We start from the raw sequence: 15,097 nt of genomic DNA on the forward strand, positions 1-15,097 counted from the left end.
AAAGTCAAAATTCTGATTCCAGCTTCTTAAATGTGAATATCTTCAGTTTTTTTAAACTCCTTTATGACAGAAAACTAAATATATTTGGGTTGTGGACAAAATGAGACATTGCAGGATGTCATTCTGGGCTCAAGAAAACACTGATTGACATATTTCACAATTTTCTGGCATCAAAACAATTGTTAGCTGCAGCTCTACTAATGTTGGCTGAACTCGTTTCAGGTATTCTACACTTTTCAAATGGAATTAATTGCAAACTTTATTCAAACTAGAGTCTTGCATTCCTCTTTGAGATTTTAAAACTTTATTATCTGATGATTTTTGTGATTCTTGTAACTTTTATGTTTTTTTTTTTTTAAATGAATTCCTTGTTGTTGTGCAGTTGTGTTGCTTTGCTTGCTTGTTGGATTCTTCATAGTGTTTTTGTTCTCAGGCCTCTATTGCAAAAGAGATCTTAATCTCAGTGAGACTAAAAAAATTAAATCTGTAGTGTTGCAGAATGCACTGGCCTACAAATCTTGTTCTTCAGATGTAAGAAAACATGTTTGTTTGGTACAGACCCCAAAAAATACTGCATCATCGTGATTTTTTGAGAATTGTGATTATTTCCACAATTTGTAAATTATATCACAATCACATTATCTGTCACAATAATCACAATATGTTTGTTCTACAGGGTTGTTGTGGCGCAGAGTCTAGACATGATCTGTAGCTTCAGAAAGTTTGGTTGCATAAGTTTCCCTAACACAACGAAAGACCTCAAGCAAGATCTCCCAGCATGCACTGCAGTTACAATGCAACATCTATGGTTTGCTCAAGACTGGTAGGGAACTATGTGTTTCTTCTTTTGTTTATGCAACATATTTCAGCATCTCTTAGCAGGTTTAGTATGGATGATATTGATTATTTTGTTAAAGCTACAATCTGTGCTGACATTTTTCCAGGCAAAGTTACAGTGAGTCATAGGTTAGGCAGTTAAGAAGAACGAGGACATTTTTATTTGATTATTTTATTTTTCACACTATATTGTGTGGCTATTACAGCGGAAACACAACTGCTTTTGTGCCTGGGTGCCTCCAAAATCTACAAATTATGACTGTTCCTTGCAATTGCTTTTAACAATGAATTAAAAGGAACATAAAAAGGGACATATGAGGAAGGGCAGAGACTGTTAGCATCACGCTATCCTCACACATAAACCACAGTGAGCATTCATTAATTATTAACTGCTGCGACACTTCAGCACATGGCATCAGTAACTGGAGCAGGATTACAGAATCCCTTCACCTCACCTGTTACCTTCAGGTCCCATAAATTCACCTTCTTACACAGAGACACTAAATGCTCACAGTCACTCTTTTTAGCTATAAAAATCAGCATTTAATTCGAGTGTTTTAACAAAGATGCATTTTAGGATGTGGTTATGGGAGTTATGTTTCAACATGATGTCACAATTGCCTAGTGAGCACAAGAAATATTAAATGCATGCAATCATTTCTTGTAAACTATGTTGACAGGTGAGATGCTTCTGTTGTCTGGTAGCCACATCAGCTGGTGTGTGTCAGATGTTATCAGCAAAAGCACAGTTTACTGCCTGCGTGATATACTTTTAGAAAAGAAACTTAAATGATGTCTGGTAACCCACAAACTGAGCTTGGAATGAAAGGCATGTGCAAAATACTTCTCAGGTCATTAAAGCTGCCCAAATGTTAGTGCCATAACAGGAGTAACACAGGATGAGTATGAGAACATTGTGACCTACTTAAAGGAACATTAAGAGTTGGCCACCGGTGTATGTAACTGTAATTCAACAGGACTAGGCTTTGGATCAAATGTATGTTACGCAGTTTAGATATAGGTGAATTTCATTTGAGCACTTAAAGCTGGAGCGGGCAGTTTATTTTTGGCGTCACTGGCCAAAAGTTCCATAATAACCTTTAAGCAGAATATAATTCAAGTTTTCTGTGATTGCGATCTCTCTGATAAATCGTACTTTCATCATAAACAAAAATTAAAAAGAATAAAGTATCTGTAGGATGTCACACTGTGTCTTTCCTCTATCATGTGTGACAATAAGCTTTGTTTCGTTCATATTTTCCTCCTTCCTTCCCAGTGCAGCAGCTACAAATCTTTCCCTCTCTTTCAGTCACGCCTGCCTCTCCTGCATCCTATTCTGCCTCAACTCTCTCACTACCAGGAAATAAAGTCCTGTAAACGACAGAGTGTGCAAACGTCTCATGATGTGCAGTGAGGATTGATGCCAACAGGATGAATATTACATGCTTTAATGGTGCAGAGATCTATAAAGTAAATATCAAATATGCCTTTTATGCATCCATTTCCTGGAGACAGATGTTAAATGTCACATTGTTCCTGAGTCTCCGTGATGCTGAGACCTTGCTACGTACCCAGGGAGAGAATGAGTGTTTGGCCACAGTACAAAGAAACTGAACAACACGCTGATGTTGGCAGGAGTTGTGTTTGAGAGTTTGCTAATAAACATGCAGCAAAAAGTCAGTGAACATTCTGGATTAAGAATGATTGTGGTTTGCTGTGGTTTTTTTGTTGTGGTTTTTGTGTCATGAAAAAAAAAATACAGTTCTGCTTTATTTTATATTGCTGAATCCTCGTGTTTCATTGCAGGATAATCTCAGTTATAAAATTATAAAGCTGTAAAGCGTGTAATGTCCCCCTATTGCGGGGATAAACACTCAATAAAAAGAAGCTTGCAAGAAGATAAATGAGGAAAACACAAATGATGCAAGATTATTGCGAGTGAGTGTCAGTTGTTGCCTAACCTGAACTCGTTGAGTCCGTCCACCATCCGGCTGTAAGCCAAGGCCCTCTGGCTGGCATCAGCTGACCGCCGACTCATCTTCATGGCCTTGACAGTGACACAACACAAATGTGCTTTGAGATATTTGGCACTCAAGCTGACAAACAAAGTTACAGGAAAGGCGGAGCAAGGAATTTGTGAGGGTGGGGGTACAGAAAGGAAGATGTGGGGGGGGGGTTAAAAGCTGGAAGCTGTCCAGAGCTTTTGATTGTGCCAACAACGGACACCAGTAAACAAAACCGCAGATATACAAAGCATGACCATTGACCGGTCAATCTGACAGCAACTCTGCTCATTATATCAGTGAAGGGGTGTAAGGTTTGCATTTGAGACTATTCATGTGTCACCGCTAAATGGATTTCACTGACAGGCTTATCTTCACGGTGTCAATCAGGGATGTGGTCAAGAACACAAGAAAAACATTAAGGTAAACAAACCTCCAACATGTAAAAAGAATCATCTTTGGTGTAAATACAAACATGGAAATTCACCTGTTCGATTGCACTTTTGAGTTTGTTCATGTGGCTTTCAAACAGAGGGAAGTGGGAGAAGAAGAAATCCTGGAAGCGGTTGTTCTCCTCAGGGTTTGGCGACAGCATGAAGATGACGCCAATGGCGATCTTCTTCTTCCGGGCCACGCCGAGGCTTGGTCCGCCGCTTTCGTCAGACATGTTGAAGCTCTCCTCGACTGACCTGATCAGGACAAGACAGGACATACAGTGAGTGAACACAACTTCTAAAGGTTGAAATATGTGTGCAAGTGATAAAATTTTCAAACGTTTGACACTTAAATATGAATCTGAGTGCTTTTGCCATGACGATGCCCATGACATATTACGTCATGCAGCAGGTTAATGCATTTAACTGCTGCTTAGATATTACAAGTAAATATTCGACATAGAGCAAACATTTTACCTGTTGAAAAAGTTAAAGATACTTAAGCGCCTCTGTTAAGCAAACAAAACATATCAAGAGACTTTTAATCCACCCTTTTTTTGTACTGTTGCAGCTGGTAAACAAGATGCTTTGGTGCTGCTGAACTGTAGCGCCTGGAAGATTAGAGCGCTCAGAGGCCGACAGCTGCATTTACAGTGACAGGCCAACACAGCATCCTGTCTAGTCACAGCACTGCGAGTGTGTTTGTGAGTGCAGTTATTAGTGCATAGCAGCAGTGTGTGTCATTTTCCCAGCTGCCTGCTGGATTCTGAGGAAGTCCTTGCAGGATAAACTTTACAAAAGCCTGATGGAGGCCCTGAGCAGGGAAGAAAAATGGAGCGTGGTGAGTGATTAGAAGAGACTCTGTTAAGCGTGTGTTTGAAAAGTTGTGCAGAAACGACCATGGATCTTAAACACTTGTCTCCCCTTAGAGTCTGTATACAGCCAAGGGTTTATTTTCTGAGGCCAGAGTATTTTTTAAATTGTTTGCAATGAGAGCTCTATGCTACAAACACCAGCAGGGTGACGAGGTGTGACCGTCTATTCTATAATGAGTGCTGCTCGTTGGGATTATTTTTTCTGTCACAGGGAGTTTCAGGATACAGGGTTCCTATATCTATCTATTCCAAAGTCAAATTCAAGCACTTTTCAAGCATTTTTCAAGGTGCATTTTCAAGCTTTTCAGATGTTATTGGGCTATAAAAAACAAACTTATGTTTTGTGATAGTATTCCACAGAAGGGTGACAAACACAGGAAAGGTTCCTGCTTCAAAAACCTGTCTATAAGTAGACTTGTCATCCTATATAACTTGGTTGAGCCAATATAAAACAAATGACTCAAAACACAGACAAATAACTTGAAATTCAAATTTAAAAAAAAATCTTCCCATTGATTGCTTATTGAAACAGAAACCCAATATCACAAATCACAATTTGCCTAAGTGAGCTTCACAATCTGTACAGTGTGCGACACCCTGTCCCGTAGACCCTTGAAAGAGTAAGGAAAAACTCTGCCCAAAAAACCTCCTTTAACAGGGAAAAAATGCCGTCATCTGTTGGCTTTCCACTCACTTTCCCATCAGAGGCAACACATCAAAAGACTGACACACACATCACACTAAGTGTAGCCACACATGCAGAAGACTTAAGAGACTCAAGCAGCGTTGTCTTCATTTCATGTGAAATGCAAACCCAATTAGGCTCTTTCCAACTGTTTTTTTTAATATCTGAAAAGCACAAGCACTTTTCAAGGATTTCCAGCATCCATACGAACCCTGTGGATAAAGCACTGCATTCGTCACTGTCGCTTTTTTTCCCCAAAGAGTACTTTTTCAAAGCGCGGTTATTAAACATGGCTATCATGATAATTCAGTTCCTAAATGGTAAACCAATCGTCAGGACCTTTATCATGGTTTAACGTCCCTAATGTTCAGTCAATATGTGGAAGTTTCTTTACTTATAGCCATGTTTGTTGATATAAAATGTGTTTGAACCTGTACCTTGCACAGGTATGTGTTCATGCGTGATTGTGTGCGTCTCACCATCGGGGGAAGACGCCGTTTTCCAAGCTGGTGGTTTGGCTGCGGAGCCATCGTCGCTGGTAGCTGGACGCACAGCTGCTGGTCAGGGAGGAGCCAGGGGACGGGAAGGGAGTGATCAACAGGCTGCTCAGAGAGGCTGAAGGGATGGTGAGAAGGTGGAAAGAGAGGAGAAGAGGACAGGAAAGATATTAAGAGAGCGAGAAAGAGGAGAAGGAGAACAGATGGAGGGAATGGTGGGTGACAGAAGAGGAAAAAGGACAAGAGTGAGTCAGACAACAAGTGCGTGGGGTTACTCATTCTGAATGACACTTTGTGCACGCACACACCGCCACACAGAGCTAGACAGAAATCTAGAGACAGGACGATAACTGTTCGTACTAAGACAAACAACTTGAAAAGGGTAAAGGCGCACAAAAACATCTATGACAACAACATATAAAACACAATCAGCCCTCTTTCCCCTTTTCCAAAAACACAGACAGTAATTTCTGGACAGCTTTCATATGAGATCTAATATCAGCCAGCCTGCTAACAGTCACATGCTGCAGTTGTTGGACAACCTGGCTTTACACCAGGCTGGCATGATAATGACAACCTACCCACACACACACACACACAACCCTGATCACAGGGTTATTTACAGCCCAGGCAGCAGAGCTCTGATCAATGGTCACATGAACCATTTAGATGGTGTGTGATTTTGTGTGTGTGTGAAAAGATAAAGGGAGATAAACTTCACGAGGTGAGCGAACCAGAGTGTGCGTGCATGACGTAGCCAGAGAAAACTGTCCTAGAGAGTTGTGGACGCAGCAGAGGGGCTTTAGTAAAAGAAGAGCGAGAGGTTTGTGTTACAGCGGGACGTGTATGTCAGAGTTAGATAAAGAGCTCTCAGGCCCGGCCGCAGTGGGGAGGCGCAGAGAGCGGAGATGAGAGGACGCGGCTTGAATTAGAAGCTCATTTACTAGTAGCAGGTTTTGGGAGCTGCTATATTTAATCCTCTGCATGTGACTGGGGTTTGAGCAGAAAGCACAATTCCCCTCATACCAGTCATGCCAGTGGGACATGGTGGTTTGTAGAAGGGGGCGGGGGCGTAGAGGGCAGAGGCAAGGGGTCGGTTTCCATTGCATAAGGTTTTCCGGACACCAGAGGCCCTGTAAACACTTCCACACTGTCTTCCATCATCGTCTTCTGTCCGGTTTTAGGTAAAAATACCACAGACTTTTCAGGACTGAATGACTGGCAGTGGACAGAGGAATGTCGTCTCGCTTCCCCTGCATCTCACCTTTTCTCATTCTGTTTCTATACACACACAACAATCAGCCTTGAGGGGGGGCACCTATGGGCGGGGTTCATGAATGGAAAACTGTGTGCATGTGTGTCTGCATACCACATGAGTTAAGTCTCAGCCTAAGCACCACCGGTTTAACCTTAATCCCATCGTCTGGGGTACCAACAGACCCCGGAGCTTTATTTTTTTGTCATATCTCACAGGTGCTTTATTCCATCATCTCAAATTTGAATGACTCTGTCAATCAATTTGTTCCTCATGACTTCATATCGTTGTTTTCTGTTTTTATCAGTGTATTTTAAAAATACCTGTGTATTGGGGTTCCAGGAGACCCAAAAAGCACCCAGTTCTCCCTATGCTGTTTTAATCGCTGCAACTATGTGTTGATTGAGTTCATGTTTGTCATGGGGTCTAATTTAAAGTATCACACGCTATCAAGAGGGTTGAGGCCACTCTGTTCTGCTGCATCTGTGTCTGTCTCCTTGTGATGGACAGATGGACAGAGTTATTAAAACCAAGTGAATTAGTTTCAGTATCAGTTTTTTTTTAAATACATAATATGGGATTACTTGTCAGTGGCAACATTTAAGAAAAACAGAATAAGGACAGGTGACAGGCTGCCATTGTAAATATGAATTTGTTCTTAATGACTTGCCTTGTTAAAGGTAAAATAAAATAAATAAACGAGTATTACAATACAAACATGGCTGACTGTCAGTCACGTTGTCAGTCTCAGTAAACATCTGCACCAATAACTCCTTTTTTTAAGTTAGTTTTTTAAGTACACAGCATCGTTTCAGTTAGTTTTTGTTTTGTGAAGTCTAGTTTTTATTTTTATTTCAGACAGTTTTTTCACACCTAGATTTTTAGTTTAGTTTTAGTTCACTATACTTGCAGCAGAGACAGATTTCCTCATGTGCTCTGTCCATTTTTTGTTTTACACAATATGAAAATTAACTGCAACTTTCTTAACTTATTATTTCTTTCTTATTAGTTATGTAATGAATGTCATCTGAAGAAAAAAAATTAACATTTTGCCACGATGGCTTTTTCTTACAGCAGCTGATTCTTGGTATCCATGTATATATGCAAGTTCTCTCTCACATTAAAACCATAGACGTACTTGGATGACATTAGGAAGCAGCATGATATCATGGGAGCTGTTGTTTTTATTGTTAAACAACCACCGTGGCTGATGAAAATGACTCTGGCTGAAATCAGGTTCAAGGCAAAATAATACTTAGGTTTTATTCACGTTACGTCCAGTAAAGTTAGAGCAACTAGCTGCTAGTGGGAAATGCCCCCGTTACCTTAAAAACATTACTGATTTCTCGGTGTTTGGCATTGTTGGAAACATTTTGGATAATTTAAGTACACAACTTATTAACGTATTACATAAGCCTAGCGTTTTTAGACATTTCAATGCAGAAATGTTACCTATTATAACTTTAAATATGTTGGCAGGATGAAGGTTAAAGTATCCAGTGCTTGGGTAACTGTTCACTCTCTTGAGCTTGTAGAAAGTGAATGAGTCAGTAAAGTTAAGTAAGTAAGTTAGGAGGACGAGTGATCATTTGTGGGAACCTGTGCTGTGCTTCAAAAAGAAGGAGAGACACAACTCTCGTGTAAAAGTCCAATAACTTCCTGACTTACACTTGATCTCCTCTGTTCCTGAACCTCTTTGGTATCGACAAGAATAAACATGAAACCAATTCAAAGCTCAGGTGTGGACCTCAAAGCTGCGTTGAGTGTAGGTCAATCCAGGCTTTGGCTCCTAGTCTCATTAACCTACCTGACCTGGCGATGCCGCTGTCTCTCTCGTCGTGAAGCCCTCGGCCAGGCATGTCCATGGGGTGACTGTGGCCTGGAGGAAGGAGGAGGACGAAGGTGGAGAGAGAAAGTGAAGGGTTGGGTTAAAGATAAAGGAAAGAGATTAAGGTTAAGAGAGAGCGTAGAGAGTGAGACAAAGATCAATGGTAGATGAGTGAAAGAGAAACAGAAAGCAGTGGTAGAAGAAAATCAAAGGACAAGAAAAGGGTGAGATTAAGGGGCAGAAGAGAAGAGAAAAAAAGAGGGAATTGAGAGGGATGACAGAAAAAAAGAGACAAAAAAACAACCTGTGAGACACACGAAATGTAATCAGCAAAGTGGAGCACCAGGCACGTTGAGGATGCTCTTATCACCACCCAGTCAGAGCTGTGTAGTACTTTTCTACTCCACAAACAAAGACAGAGGCCATATTATTTTTGGATGCTCCAGCATCCATGTCCAAGCTGCAGCAAGAAAATCTCAATTTGTTGCTCAAAGGAAATTATTCTTTTTACTACGGACAACTGTGGGACTTGCAACCAGGAAAAAGAAGAGTTTTTCTTGCTATCGCCTGGCCAGTGAATGCATCACCATGTGTAACGGTTCAAGCACAAGCCTAATTCCAAAAGAAGTTGGGATGCCGTTTAAAACCTTAATAAAAACAGAGTGAAATTATTTGCAAATTCTTTTCAATCTATATTCAATTGAATACACCGCAATTCAAATTGTTTTTGGAAAATGTGGACGTCATGTCCTCAGGTCTAAAGAGGAGAAGGGCTGTTGAGATTATTACCAGCGCAAAGTTCAAAAGACAGCAACTGTGATGGTATGGGGGTGTGTTATTGCCCATGGCATCATGGGTAACTGTCACATCTGTGAAGGCTCCATTAATGATGAAAGGTACATACAGGTGTTGAAGCAAGATGTGCTCCCATCCAGTCAAAGTCTTTTTCAGAGACGTCCCTACTTATTTCCAGAAGACGATGCCAAGACACATTCTGCATGGATTAAAACAGCAGTGCCTCGTGGTAAACCAGTACTAGACTGGTTTTCCTGCAGCCTGGACCTGTCTCCCATTGATAATGTGTGGTGAATTATACACAAAAGGCTATGATTTCACTTTCAAAACTTCAACAGTTGGTTTCCTCAGTTACCAAATGCTTACTAGGTGTTGTTAAAAGAAAAGGTGATGTATCACAGCGGTAAACATGCTGCATGCATCAAACTTATACTCAGACTTGCTGTATAATTTACAAAAAACAATAAACTTCATCAGTTTAAACATTAAATATCTGGACAGTATACTGTATTAAATTAAATATGGGCCGAGAAGGATTTGCAAGTCATTATTCATGTTCTATGCGGTGTCCCAACTTTTTTTGGAATTGGGATTGTACAAACCGTAAAAAACAAGTTGAAAATCTATGAAATGGCTGTTAATTGTGGCATAAAAACAGTCTGGTGGCTTATTCAAACAACTGTACCACCATTAGACACGACTACATGTGAGATCACAACAATAAAGGCTCCAAACACAAGCAGGACTAATTTCTACTGTTACTGATTGTTAGTGCATCTTTTGTTTTGTAACATCAAAAACAGGAAGTATCACAAGCAAAACAAATACAGCAAAAAGCACTCCTGTTGTAATAAACCATCGCTCACTGACTCACACTCTGTCATTATCTACAGCAGCTGCTGCAGCTTTCACATAACTTTCTACAACAGACTCCATAATATGGATGTCACCGAGCCTGTTGGCTCGTTCTCAAATGTCCTTCTCGTCGACACTTTGGGGCAAAATGGGAAAAATGTCAACGCTTCTCGCAGCAGAGAGGTTTTGATGTGCAGCTGAGATGATTAATGAGCAAGTCAACATGAGCTTTTTCTGAAAAGTATCTGTGTGTGTGTGTATGTTTGTTATAACCATACCAACATTGCATAACTGACGGGAGCTACGCGCCATGCCAACCTTAGGGTGCCCTCAACAGGATTGTGGGTCGGCGGAATGGCGAAGGGAGAGGCTCTTTTTCTCAAACTCACCACTTCATTACAGCAAGGACAAAGGTTTTACCCCAGAGACACGAAGAGGGGAATAACTACTGAATACTTCTGACAAACGAGCTCTCTGATCAGAATGATGCAATGAATGGTAGTAATTTAATGTTCATTATTCACAAGCTGCTCTCAGTCAAAGTTGTCAGTTTAACACTCTTTTTAAAGACTTTGTGTACCAAGCTGATCAGAAAGTTCATCTGGAGAAAATTCAGTTAATTTATTTACTGTGAAAATATACGGGCAAAGCAGTGGGTGTCACATTAGAGGGTTTTTAGTGTGTGTCACTGATGGTGATAGATGTCTGAGGATTCCTCACAGTACTCACCCATACCATGCACAGCATTTTAGGAAGTAGGATTGTGACTGAAATATTACTGGTTTAAATACCGGAGTGCAATATTAAGTAAGTGCATCACTAAGCATCACTAAGCGAGAAGCGAGAATAAAAGTTTACAGTATAACAGTCCAATAAATACTGGCAGAATACTGAAAATGTTGGCACAGTTGATGGTGAAATCACACATAAAGCCTAAATTCATTGCCCAAACTATCACAGTCATTGTCAAAGACAAGTCAGTGAGAGTATGTGAGCGAGGAACACTAATGACATGTTTCCACTGCATGGCACGGCTCAGCTCGACTTTTTTTTTTTGGTTTTCTGTTGTCAAAAGATGCAGATAGTACATGTTCTTGGTTACTGTGCTGGTCAAGGTTCCAAGCAAGCTGTTTCAATCCTAAACAGTGGAGTGGAAACACTGCATACCACTGGCTGGTTAGAGAGAATTGTCACTAGAATTGTCACTTGTGTGACACGGATATCCTGAACTCCGACTGCAATTTTTTGACTCAGTCGACTCAGATTTTAAAACGCCATGCTGGTGACAGGTGCAGATGTTCTTCCGTTTGGTTGCCGATAAAAGCATCTCAGCAGAAAATATCTTCCATCGTTTGTGCCGCATTGAATATGACATCACAGCATCGTCACCCAGCATCGTCGGCATGATCAGCAAGAATCCCACCTACATCGAGGGGGTACCAGCTGCAGTGTAAAACGAAAAAAAGAGCACCTTGTACCAAAAGTGCGTTGTGTCAAGTTGATCCGAGCCATACCATGAAGTGGAAACACGGCAAAAGAAAAGAAAGAGGAGGAGCTGCAAAAACTTTAACTAGAATAACAGCCACCAACACCAGTGAGAGCCCATGCACACCATATCTGTGCAGGCTTGGGTCAGATAGTACTGGCAGTACTGGCATATTTCATGATTTGTTTGAGGAAACTTTAAGGCTGACAGGTGAGGTTGTTTTATTTGACCCTGCCATTAACAAAAAAGGAACAGAAGGTGTTTGAAGCCATAAACATGGCTCTGTGATTTACTAAGTGGCAGTTCATGTTGCAGAAGTTCCTGCAACTGTAAATAAAAGTCACATGTAGCTCATTTAATGGTGGGGATGTCTTAAAGCAGGGTAAATTACTGCATCTTTGCAGTTATGTGGTGCTTTCTAGCTTTGAATACCAAATGTTCTCACCTGCCCAAATAAACTAATTTAAGCTAAGACATCCTTTTGTTTTTGGAGGGGAACATACTAAACATGTCTGGTGGAACCCACCAGCTTCCTGCAGCTTCTATCTGACCCAAGGTATTTGCAGTCATGCTGTGATATTGCATGCTATGACTACTGCTACCACTTCTAGTGCAAGAATCACCACACAGGCATGCAGTGCCGCTGAGTCAAGGCCTGTGCAACCGCTACTACTACCGCAGCTACAGCCTACACACACGCATGCAACTGGCACACATCAGTCGTGGGCCAGTTTTAAGCGCCAACCTGAAAAGAAAGATGCGCTCTTGATGAGGCGCAGAGGACCCTGTTCAGAGAGGGCCCGTCGAGGGCTGCAGAGCTGAGAGAATCCTGCGCAGCACAAACAAAAACATGGAAAAGAAGAAAGGGAGGAAGAGGGGAAAGAGACAAAAAAACATGAACCATGGTTAGTGAAATGAGTTAGGAGGAAAGCAAGCTGCCTCCTGTCGTTGGACCATCTTCAAACAACTGAGTTACAGGAGGTTTTTAGTCTGAAATGAAATAATGAGCATCATCTGGTACATCGGTCGGTCATTCAACAAGAATGTTGGTATCACTCAGAAAATACAGCTTATTATAAAGTTAAATTATGACACGCTTTACATGTCTGATGTGTACAAGTTGATCATATTTCTATTTTCTGTGAGGATGACAGAGACAATCCACAAAAGGGCAGAACTTACCAACAGTTCTATATATTTATATTCTCTTATACTCTAAACCAAACTTGAAGTGTGTTTGTGTAAACCATCTACTCAATCTGACAAACTGAGTTTCACCATGAGTATCACAATGACTTTCAGGGAAGCACCAGATGAGTCACAGCACAGATAAGCAGAGTGTTTTATAGGATAACAGTTGTTTCTGCTAATTTGCAGAGAAAACTTGTGCTTGCGAGGCCAGTTTGAAAGTCTTCCAACGGCTCACGAGTTCAGTGCAGGGGAGCACTAAGAGAGAGCTGTTGGCGGAGTCTAACCGGCCTGGTTTGTATTCAAACAGGAATGTTAAAGAGTCAGAAAGAGAGAAGCAAAAATCAGCTGCTTCCTCACAGTTCTTTCAACACACTTCATCTGTGTAAACTAAACAAACAAAAAAAGATATTCAAGTTGCACTTAAGCTAAACAAAAGTTCATCCAATTACTGGATGAAATCATTAGGGAGTTATACTCCAAAGATGTTATATGCAATGAAAAGTTATTGAAGCAACATAAGAAATTAAATAAGATATAAATATGAAGTCATACAAGCTCTTTCAATAAGAAAGTAACTATACTTAGTGTCTGACTATGATCAAAATGAAAACCACCCACTTCCTACTTACAATTGATAAATGAACTGAAAGGAAACAGGAGGGTGTCATGTCATGGTGTGGCGCAGGGTTTCTGTGGTTACCTATGTTCCCTAGGAGACTGTTGGGCCCGGTGTTTTGATCAGGCCTCAGGGTGTTGCTGTCCTGTCCAATGAACTCCAGGCTGTCCTGTAACCTGTGGGAGATTAAACAGAGATCGTGTGGATGATTTTAAAACATGTATCCACAACACAATTACATGTACTTTGGAGAAAAAAAAATATATACCACAACAAAACAACTGAATATAGTCTGACAGGCACTAAGAAACAGACAGAGAAACATGATCCCAGGTTGATATAAACAAAAGTAATTTACAGCATAACTGAGACAGATGGAGACGTGGAGAGAGGGACAGTGGAGGAAGTTGCCACAGGAATCAGAGCAAGGAGTGGGTGGGTGTATGTGTTGATAAGCGTGTGTGTGTGCGCGCTTACGTGTTGAGGCTGCCGTACACACTGCCTCCCGTCCTGGCAGTGAAGACCTTACTCAGCATCAGCTGAGGCGGCGATCTGATATGACGATAGCACAGAGATGAAGATTGTTAGCATGCATGCTGAGTGTGTCTTTCACATACAACTTCATTTACCTCAATTCACAACTTCTACTTTTCTTTCTTGCTCCTCTCATCTCCTCCCCTTCTTTTTTCACTTAATTTATCCCACATTTAAACCACAAATTTAAAAAAATAATCTGAAAATACAGTACTAAAAGTCAGGGTAATTTTATCATTATGCCTTTTTTCACTACAGCTGTTTAATCTCCATATTAAATTGACAAAAAACGTAATGCTAGCTTCAGCCATTGCTACATCGTTCTTCTTCTTCTTACCTGATCTGGTGGATTTTTAGCGTGGAACCTTTGTAGCTCATGGCCACAGAGCCGAACATCATTTCTCCCAGCATTACCACATCGGACGAACACCTCGAACCCTGGTGAGGAGAGGAGAGGAGGATGTACGGAAATGTATGGATATACAAATGCATTACTACAGAGGAATAAATATGTAAATTTTGCATGCATTATTTTTCATGTATAGTTACTTATAATGATTAAAAATACCGGTGAAAGTTCAATATCAGAATTGTCTTGCTCCCTAATATCATTATCAGAAAAAAGTCCCAGAAATCCTGTATCAGTCTACAAGCAAACGTCAGATATGTGTTACCTGGAAGCGCAGGCCCTGCTCCTTGGTTTCCTTGGTTTCGGAGGCGCAGGAGGAGGAGCTGTCCAGGGAACTGCTGCTGCCTCCTGTAGGACGGAGCTGGCAGCATTTCCCGAACATCTTAACCTGGCCCTCAGTGCTCTGCAGGGTGAAAAAAAAAACAAAGATATTATCGGCCAAATGTCATGAACTGAACATAGGCTCACTGAACTCTGCAGAGGTTACATCAGAAAACAATACTTTAACTCATATAAAGGCATAATCCTTATTTTATTCCCACATAGATTTGAGTTTCTAGAGTTTGACTTAAAGTGGAAAAAGACAAGCTCTCAGCCCTCTAGTGCTTTGAAATGGTATTGTTGTCCAACTGTGGCAAAGACAACAACCGTTGAAATCTGTATCCCTGTCAATATAGGTCCCCCCTTACCTTACTTTGCTATTCCTAACCATGACCTACCCCTCAACTGTAGAGGGCACCGCGGCAGGAAACTCTATCTGATGGGGGAACAAATTTCCACACAACACTGCATCGCTT

At 41.0% G+C, this 15,097-nt stretch overlaps 1 protein-coding gene across 3 annotated transcripts in view; it reads right to left on the reverse strand.

Moving 5' to 3' along the window:
* Window positions 1-15,097, reverse strand: part of fnip1 (folliculin interacting protein 1) — a 56,906-nt gene that overhangs the window by 16,686 nt on the left and 25,123 nt on the right. For 2 of the 3 annotated variants that reach the window (XM_084729942.1, XM_084729944.1), the window contains exons 3-11: window positions 14,566-14,703; window positions 14,229-14,329; window positions 13,835-13,909; window positions 13,442-13,533; window positions 12,296-12,379; window positions 8,394-8,465; window positions 5,314-5,449; window positions 3,328-3,529; window positions 2,799-2,884 (exon numbers count right to left, since the gene is read on the reverse strand). In XM_084729942.1, the coding sequence (XP_084586068.1) occupies window positions 2,799-2,884; window positions 3,328-3,529; window positions 5,314-5,449; window positions 8,394-8,465; window positions 12,296-12,379; window positions 13,442-13,533; window positions 13,835-13,909; window positions 14,229-14,329; window positions 14,566-14,703 (986 nt within the window). The remainder of the gene's footprint in view (window positions 1-2,798; window positions 2,885-3,327; window positions 3,530-5,313; window positions 5,450-8,393; window positions 8,466-12,295; window positions 12,380-13,441; window positions 13,534-13,834; window positions 13,910-14,228; window positions 14,330-14,565; window positions 14,704-15,097) is intronic. The other variant, XM_084729945.1, reaches the window with a different exon arrangement.

Source organism: Lutjanus erythropterus, chromosome 11 (genome assembly GCF_056507025.1).
Source record: "Lutjanus erythropterus isolate fLutEry1 chromosome 11, fLutEry1.hap2, whole genome shotgun sequence".
NCBI classification, from domain to species: domain Eukaryota; kingdom Metazoa; phylum Chordata; class Actinopteri; order Lutjaniformes; family Lutjanidae; genus Lutjanus; species Lutjanus erythropterus.